The following is a 9,250-nucleotide window of genomic DNA, read 5'->3' on the forward strand; positions in this document are numbered from 1 at the left end:
GACTATAGAGAGCCATGCTGCTCAGTCTCCGGAGGTGGCTGCTGACTTTCCGCTCCAAGGTTTCTATTGTCGGGATTCACACTTCATAAACCAGGAGTGGCCACAGGACTCTTGGAGGAATGACATGCTGGTACAGAGATGCTTTAAATTACCCCAGTAGGCCAGACCAGTCCACTGACCTCAGCCAGCCATCCAACTCAGTGCAGGTCAACTTGATGCCTGTTTTGTCCTTCAGGATGCTGCCAAACACTTTGCCTCCTGACAGGCTTCCCTGTGATGGTTGGGATGTCAGTACCTGCGATACTGGACCGAAATTTGTCATCCACCTTCCTTCACCTCAGCACCATGGACCTAGATTTGGAGGCTTGAACTCCATCCACTCCCACCCCATCAGCTTTTCAGGCCTCTGCAGGATCCAGTGACGTCCTGGGACCGACTCTATGGTGACTGTTAAGTCATCCATAAGTGCTCTGATGGGAGGCTGCTGTTGGGCAGTTTCTGTTTTAGACTCTCTGTACTCTGGTTCAGCAGATTTTGTGAGCATGTTCATGGCGACACAGAACAGGATCACAGAGATAATGCAGCCTGTGATGGTCCTGATCTCAGCCTTATTCCAGCCTGATATAAGAGCTCCTGAGGAGGCTCTCAGCCTCACACTGCTGCAGGAATTCGCAGTGAGATCTCTGATTACTGGGGACACGATGTTAACCAGAGGCAGCTGCACCAGCTTGTGTGGAACTGAGCCTTATGCATTTTCCAGGTCGGGCCACAGGACTGACAGATTGTCTTTGTTCTCCCAGCCTCCCTGATCAGCTGTGTCACCATTAGTGATGCGCAGATCAGCTCTGACTCCATCCGAATCCACATGTACATATAAATCATCCACCCGCCACCCACCCGAATAAAGTATCAGAGACCGGCACCCGATCACACATTACCAGTGTTTCTCAGTGGGATACATGTAAGCATGATGATCTGATAACATGTTACACTGAATTAAGCTGGTTTTAAATAAATAAACATTAACTTAAAGTGAAAGTTCTTCTTTCAATGGCACCAGCCTGAACACAGACTGACATCTTTACTCCCGTCAGACTATAACTCTGCATGTCATCTTCCCAAATACAGAGCATTAAGAATACTAATACCGTGTTACACATGACATTACCAGCACTTCACTCGTCATGGTAACTATTTCACTAAATCACTCCCACACATAACTTTTCTATCATTTCTTTTTATTTGTTTTTAATTCTCCTTATTTGATATTTACTCAGATCTTTTTTGCCTCCGTTGCTGTTTAAGACAAATGGACCCGCAGTGGGAGTCTAGTCTGCTAATTCATACCTGATGTAAAATGAAGCTTAAAATACATTCACATTTTAGAGAATGTAATGAATATTTTCCTCATTTATGACATATATCACCCATGTGCAAACTTTCTGCTATTAATCAGAATAGTAATTTTTATAAATATATACTGGTCCTTCTCTAGACGACTCAGAGGAGCTTCCACAGTCACAGAAAGAGTTTAAGGTGATTCTTGTTCACTTTGCATGGGAGCCACTCAGGCCTGGAGCTGAACTTGCTCATCCTCTCCTGACTACCTCAGGAACCTCTTTCAGTTGCAGGTCTGACGTGTCAAACTGCACAGCTGCCTCGGTCGGCTGTATCACTGTGCTGCACTCTCCCAGGTCCTGATCTCTTGCTGGGTCGCTATACATCTGCTTCAGATGCTGGTCCCTCTCCTCTTGTGAACAGGCCAGCTTGCTGCTATGCTTCTGCCCTAACAGATCCTTCATGAACCTGAAGGGCTTGGTGATGAATGCAGTGCTTTCAGGCTCTTTCACGGCGTAGTCTCCGATACCACTCTGCCCGCTGGAGGACCCTGATCTTCTTGTGTAGGATGTACATCAGCTGAGCCAAGCCACTGCTCTCCTCTTCTTTTGCCTGTTTGTATTGGAACCTGAGGGTCTCCATCTCCTGCCTGATACTATGGATCTTCACTGCTCTTTGGTTCTTTACATATGGTCCTTTGGAAGCTCTCGGCTGCTCCTCTCCAAACCACTCTGACACAGTGCTGACATTGATCGCTGTCACAGTCAAACTAATTATAAACACCTGCCTTTATTTTACAGTTTATTTTCCCCAAACAGTGACAACCACCTTTAATATTAGGTGTAGGAAACAGGATTGGAAACATGGAAATATGTAAACATACTTGCAATTAATTCCTGATATGGAGCCATATTTATCAACAGCAGGATATACATCAGACTGATGGCAGGACAAGTAACAGCCTCTTCTGTGGATCCTGGGAAACAGGTAACATTAAGTTTTATTTATTTAGCAGAGTCAAGCAGGGTCAGAACATACCGGAAGTAATTGGGGGTTAAGGTCCGTGCTCAAAGGCTCATGTGTAAAATCACTCTGTCGAGTCTGAGATTTGAACCAGCGACTCTCCAAATGCAGGGGAAACATCCTAACCCACTGAGCCACACCCCCCACCCCCCCGCATCACTGATAAAACTGAAGGAATCTTTTCCTCTTACAGTATTTATGTGGGCAGCCATAGAATTGTTCCCCAGTTCTGAATGCAGCACTAAGACCCCTGTTATTCCTGTTTAAATTTCTTAGCTTCTCATAACTTCTTTCCTTCTATTCTGCTGAACTTTACATTGGATTTCATGTAACCTGTCACTTCATTACTGTCTGCTAATATCTAAAATTATATAATTAATCGTTAGGGGGTGCTGTCTCTGCTGATGTAAAATATATCTTTATTTCATCACAGTGTATTTAATCTCCCTGTACTTGCAGATAATCCAGAAAAGCAGATGCTCATTTTGAGAAAAGAAAATCAAACCTGCATGATCCTACAGACTCAGTGTCAATAAAATAATATTTAAGGAAATACATATCAAATTATAAATAACTATGAGTTCATTTATGAAAAAAACTTATTCACCTTAAAAGTGACTCACCACAGTGTAGATTAGAAATACTCAGTATCAGCCTCAGATTACAGAGTCACTCATTTACATAATTAATCCCCAGCAGGTTGCTGTTTATGCTGCTGCTGTTTATTTCTTACTGCCTGCACAACAAAAACAATAAAATCTGTCTCTTTGTAAAGCTGCTTTAAACTATATTCACTGGGCTCACCTTCAGTTACACCCCACAGGATGAAGGCTGCAGAAACCATGATCTGTGGGACTGTGACATGTGAACAGTGACTCAGCAGGTCCTGTTTGCTTTTATCTATAGACAGAAAGTAGAATCAGATTTAACCACATAATCTTTATCATTAGGTGACGATTCATGCAAAGTGTAATGATCTACAGCCATCCTCAGATGGTCATTCTGCTGCATTCACACCTACAGACACCCAGTACAGACTGTCAGTCTCACCAAATGCAGATCCTGCATTATTTTAGTATAATTTCAATGAGGACATCAGCTTTGGTTCATTGTTTTGGTTTGCAGGGGTTTATAGTAATAAAACTTTCTGAAATTATTCATATTCACACATATGTGTTTGTTACCAGAGAAACAGGATCAAAGTATGTGAATTACATCACAGTTAAGCCCTGCAGTGGACAGGCACCCTGTGTAGATACAGTCCTGCCTGATGCCCCATATCTGCTGAGATGCCCTCTACAGGATAAGTGGCTGCAAACATGGATCCACTGATGTCATCATAATTACTAGAAATGACAGAGCAGATGCTACACTTACCTTCCTTTATTAAATTCCTGACAGATAAAGCACCAGTAAGTAGGACTACAGGTGTGACAGCGATGCACAGCCCCAGAATCAGCCAATGCAGGAATGAATAACCTAAAATATTCAGAATTACATTCCATTAGTCATTTTCTAAAACGGGCTGTTTGTCTTGCTGCAGCATAATCGACACGTGCACACCGTTTAGTCTCACAGAGTGGTGCAGAAATTTATGATTAAATCTAGTTATGTCTATACAGTAAGTGTGTGATTCCTAACTGTTCTCCAGCCTGAAAACATACAGATTTAATATATAAGATCTTTCATATTTCCATACAGTATATTATTTGGATATATGTACACCACATGTCGCAAAGGGCTTTCTGACTGTATTACTCTGTCATACGATGTTATGGACAATTAAGAATAATACTTATTATTCTTAAAACTTATGTTATTACTGCATTTTCCTAGTCACACTCTCATGGTCTCTGTAGCTCCTAAGTGAATATTAATAATAAAACCATAATTACACATTACACTGCATCACTCGAATATAATACCTGTTATGACAGAGCTGAAAACTGCACTAAAACCGAAGCCTGAAACAAATATTCATTCATTCATTCATTTAATGCATTTTGTGACTTTAAACCTGAACTAAATTTCACCAATTCTACTGTTACACTGAGCAGATTAAACCTCATGGCATTTGCATAAAGGTCATTCTGCAACAGAACCACTGAGACTTACCAGAATGAAAATGTGATTTAATCACACAGAACTATGCTGAGATGCATGTTAAAAACAGTCCTTCTGTTGACTCACCCAGTGCTGGTATCCTGGCAGTTGTATTGGCAGAATCAGTATCTGAGTGGACTTCACACCTGAACTCTCCTTTGTCTTCCAGCCTGACTTTCCTCAGTTTCATTGAGAAGTTTCCTTTGGGAATTTCCTCAGTGAAGAATTCAGCTCTTCCAGAGTATCTCCCATCCTGAGACTCTGGTCTGTTCTCTCCATCAGCATACAGAAGCACCAAGATGTCACCGTCATCGTCTGTCTTTATCCATTTCACCTGAAGCTCTGTCACATTAACATGGGTGTCCACAGAGCAGCTGAGAGTCACATCCTCTCCAGCATGTGCATAGACAGGCTCATCTGCACCCGTCACCACCAGCCGCTCTGGAACAAGAACAGAAAGATTCACACAACCTGGCAACCTGTGTGTTTTCACCTCCTATTTGTTTGTGGTTGTTTTCATTTCAACATGCATCACTTTTAAAACTTTGACACTTGGCAAATGTGATTCAGGAGACGAATCCGGCACCACACTAAGCTTGTAGGAGTTTTGTTACACAAAAATGTTTTAAGGGCAGAATGAAAAGTGATTGGTTCAGAGAGATAACCAATCAGATTGTAGAGGAGGTGGGTACAAGACATGTAACTGGTTGGTCCTGCATCCTCTGCTTGCTTGGAACCACCTCCTGTACAATCTGAGCAACAATGAGCGGCAATCGCTGCATAACAAGAGGTAATACAAAGCCCATCCCAATTTTCCCCTCACAAAAGCAGATGGTTTGGGGTTTTGTTTAACCCGGTTCCACAGAGCAGATGCCTTTGCAGCCCTTCACAATGTTTTGTATTGTCTTTCAGTTACCTTTTACCATGGCTACTGTTAGATTATATACCTAATTTAATGAGTTAAAGTGATTCATTTAGATTAATTAGACATGAAAAAAAAATGTGAATTTAATTTAACTATATTCTGTTCTCAGAACAAAATGTCAATGCATCAACTTAAAATCAACGTTTCATTTTCAAAATACTCATTCTATTTGGGTGGAACCACTGTACATGATTCAACTGAGCTCATTCAAAGTGACTTATTTTCAGTGTGGTTGGTTGAAACAAAATCCTGGTTTGGATTTGCATTTTCTGGACAAGAATTTTCCACCTCTGTCTGTACTGCGTTACTTTTATGTGTAACTTCCTTGATACTACATAGACAGTCAGGTAAATGTGAATTAGCTGGGATTTATTCACATTGTCTATATGCAAAATTGCAGTAATTAGATGCTGCTTTCACTATAAGAAATGATTAATGCATCAAAAACATTACATTATAAACAACCTTTGAAAGTAATTTACAGAAAAATTTTGTTTAATGACACATAATGAGGATTTTCTACCAAATAATGGCAGTGGTGATCTAATGGGTAAGGCGGTGTGTTTGGGATTGGAAGGTTGTTGGTTTGAATCCCCAGTCAGCATGGTACCATTCCCATCCACTGCTTCCTGGGTGCTAAATAATAGTGGTTCACCGCTGTGTTAAATGCTGAGGACATGTTTCATTGTTGTGCCAACAATGACAATTTTTCACTTCAGTAATATTGTTTGTTTGGTATTTCCAGTGAAACTGAATGGGATTCAATGGACAATAAGTGATAATTGGATGTAAGTCTTACTGAAAAAACTGGTTGGCAGTAACATTGTCATGCTAATTCAGCATAAATACAGTGTTGAATTTATTGGTTTAAACTGTAATTTTGTACTTTGTATATTTTTATTACATTGTTCCATAATGATTATTATGTTTTGCCGTGTTTTTAGCAGAATTATTCTGGCAAACCCACCTGCCAGCTTTTTTTCATAAAAACAAGATTTTTTTTAGACAGCAATATAAACAATATATATCATTTTTATCATGCCATGATCAGGGCTGTGTAGTTGTCATAAAGTTAAGGGAGTTTGTTTAAGATTTTGGCGGTTAGGAAGCTTGTGTAATACACATTTCCTGTCTAAAGTTAGGATAGGAGCAATAACCTAGGATCTGTTCATCTGTAATGGCTTTATCCTAAATCAGGTTCTAACCCGAGTTACTATTGTTAGCAAACATCTGGGGAGCATCAAAGCAAAGGAAGGCAGCAGACTGAACAAACTCATTAGGGAGGCTGGGTCTGCTGTTGGCTCCAGGCTTGTCAGTGTGGAGGAGGGGGCCAGGGGCAGAATACTGGCGAAGCTGCTGGCAATTATGGGCAATGCCTCTCACCCCCCCCCCCCCCCCCAAATAATACACTACAGAAACTCAAGAGTAGCTTCAGCAACCGACTCATTCAACCTGCTGCATTAAGGAATGATGCAGGAAATCATTCCTACCCAGTGCTATTAGATTCTTTAATTTAACAATCCATGACACACCTGTCCAATCGAAAGCCAAATGAAGTTCTGAAGGTAAACCTCGCTAAATGGGTCCCCCTACTGGCGTAATCGCGTCATTGCATTTAAGTTGGACCGGAAAATCCGAATAAGGATAATAATTTTTCCATAGTGCATGGCCTGATATTCGTTGGGGAATCTCTCGATTTGTGCGTGATTTTAATAATTCCCGCCAATTCAACATTTATACTGCGGGACATTACTTAAACTGCCATGTAGGTAAAGATTAATATAAAAAAATGGAAAGAATAACATCACTTTATATATTGTCATTGAAGCAGCAATACTTTACAATTAAAAAACTAACTGTACACAGAGCCACTACAGACATATGACATCACACCTCTGACCTTGATATACTCGCCTCCTCCTATAAACCAGAAAAGCTCACTTGCCTACTTCCTGTATTTCCACCCGTGTTTCACGTTGCTCCTGCTCTGTATAAACCACACACTTGTACACTCCTGCATCTGCAGTCCTCACACCCTCAAGCAGCAGAGAGAAGTTGCCTTTGGGGATTTCCTGAGAGAAGAAGTGGGTTCTGCCCCTATAGGCGTCCCCCTGTGATTCAGGTCTGGTCTGACCCCCCTGGAATAGGTGCACGATGGTGTCTGAATCAGTCCTTCTCCAGTTCACCTCCAGCTCCTCCAAAGGCAGGGGTCTGTCCACAAAGCAGGGCAGCAGTACAGCTCCTCCTAGCCGGGCTGTTAGAGGACCAGCAGAGCCGTGTAGCAGGAAACCTGCCACAGGGATAAGAGATATAAAATAACTTAATGCCTCAAAGCATTAAACAATAAGCACAGAACATACATTGCAACGCAGTTACTTGAATATTTGGTAAGCAAATATTTGTATAATAATTAGTACACACAAAATAAGCACAACGAACTCAATTAAATTTCTTCAACATTATTATACGAGTTACCAGACACGTAAAACTGTCTTCATAATGTACATACCATCAGAGTTAATGACGAACTTCAACATGATCAAAATAGCGCTGAAAGTATTGACCTGCATCGCCACCTTTAGTCTTGTACAAAGAACTTTTTCTATATAAGACAAGGCCAAATTTTGCTGTATATTTTCGTTTTTACAAACAGTCTATATGCGCATTTTTAACCCAGTAATCGTCCTACACGAAATGCCATTTTCTGGCCATACTTTTACTTTCAGTTTAGACTTCGAGCTAAAACACGCCCAACACACCTGAATTACAGCAAAGGGCGGATCGCATGTCTGTATTTCCCTGATCAAATGCAAATCACTTAAGTTACGGTTAAGTGGCTGATTGTTATCTTAAATTAAAACTTTGTTATAACACGTGTGAAAAATATAAGCTACAACAACAAGGGGGTATAGAAAGCGGGTTTAGCGACGGATCCCTAATAAATAAACATGGACAACTTCCATTATACAAGTCGAAATTTTAACAAACGTCTGTACATTACCACAATAACTTTGAAAAGAAACAAGTCAGATGCAGTTGAAGTGCAGACTTTCAGCTTTAATTCAGTGGGTAGAACAAAAACGTTGCATAACTACAGTGATTTTCCTACACAATCCCCTCTTTTCAGGGGCTCATAAGTAATTGGACAAATTAATATAACTGCAAATAAAATGTTCAATTCTAATACTTAGTTGAAAACCCTTTGCAGACAATGACTGCCTGAAGTCTTGAACATGACCAGATGCTGGTTTCCTCCTTTTTAATGCTCTGCCAGGCCTTTACTGCAACAGCTTTCAGTTGCTGTTTGTTTGAGGGTCTTTCTGTCTTTAGTTTAGTCTTTAGCAAGTGAAGTGCATGTTCAATGGGGGTGAGATAAGGTGACTGACTTGGCCTTTCCAGAATATTCCACTTCTTTGCTTTAATAAAGTCCTGGGCTGCTTTTGCTGTGTGTTTTGGGTCATTGTCCATCTGTATTATGAAACGCCGCCCGGTTGGCTGTTACGAAGGGGTTTCTCTTCACCATGGAAATGATTCTGCGATCATCCACCACTTTTGTCGTCCGTGGACGTCCAGGCCTTTTTGCGTTGCTGAGCTCACTAATGCTTTATTTCTTTCTCAGGATGTACCAAACTGGATTGTATCACTCCTAATGTGGCAATTTCTCCAATAGTTTTTTTCTCTTTTCGCAGCCTCAGGGTGGCCTGTTTCACCTGCATACTGAGTTCCTTTGACTGCATGTTGTATGTTCACACCTCACTCTTCCAAATGCAAACAAGTCACCTCAAATCAACTCCAGGCCTTTTATCTGCTTAATTGATAATGAAAGAACTAATGAATTGCCCACACCTGTCCATGAAATAG

General features: G+C 40.9%; 1 protein-coding gene across 5 annotated transcripts in view; it reads right to left on the reverse strand.

Annotated features, from left to right (window-relative positions):
- LOC125705349 (uncharacterized) overlaps positions 1–8,176 on the reverse strand; it is a 180,831-nt gene extending 172,655 nt beyond the window's left edge. For 4 of the 5 annotated variants that reach the window (XM_048971882.1, XM_048971880.1, XM_048971881.1 and 1 more), the window contains exons 1-6: positions 7,899–8,176; positions 7,335–7,679; positions 4,552–4,905; positions 3,739–3,840; positions 3,166–3,261; positions 2,222–2,314 (exon numbers count right to left, since the gene is read on the reverse strand). In XM_048971882.1, coding sequence (XP_048827839.1) covers positions 2,222–2,314; positions 3,166–3,261; positions 3,739–3,840; positions 4,552–4,905; positions 7,335–7,679; positions 7,899–7,959 — 1,051 coding nt within the window. In that variant the 5' untranslated portion in view covers positions 7,960–8,176. The remainder of the gene's footprint in view (positions 1–2,221; positions 2,315–3,165; positions 3,262–3,738; positions 3,841–4,551; positions 4,906–7,334; positions 7,680–7,898) is intronic. The other variant, XM_048971878.1, reaches the window with a different exon arrangement.
- Between the last annotated feature and the right edge of the window lie 1,074 nt (positions 8,177–9,250).

The sequence above is a fragment of the Brienomyrus brachyistius genome, chromosome 12, assembly GCF_023856365.1.
Source record: "Brienomyrus brachyistius isolate T26 chromosome 12, BBRACH_0.4, whole genome shotgun sequence".
Lineage (NCBI taxonomy): Eukaryota > Metazoa > Chordata > Actinopteri > Osteoglossiformes > Mormyridae > Brienomyrus > Brienomyrus brachyistius.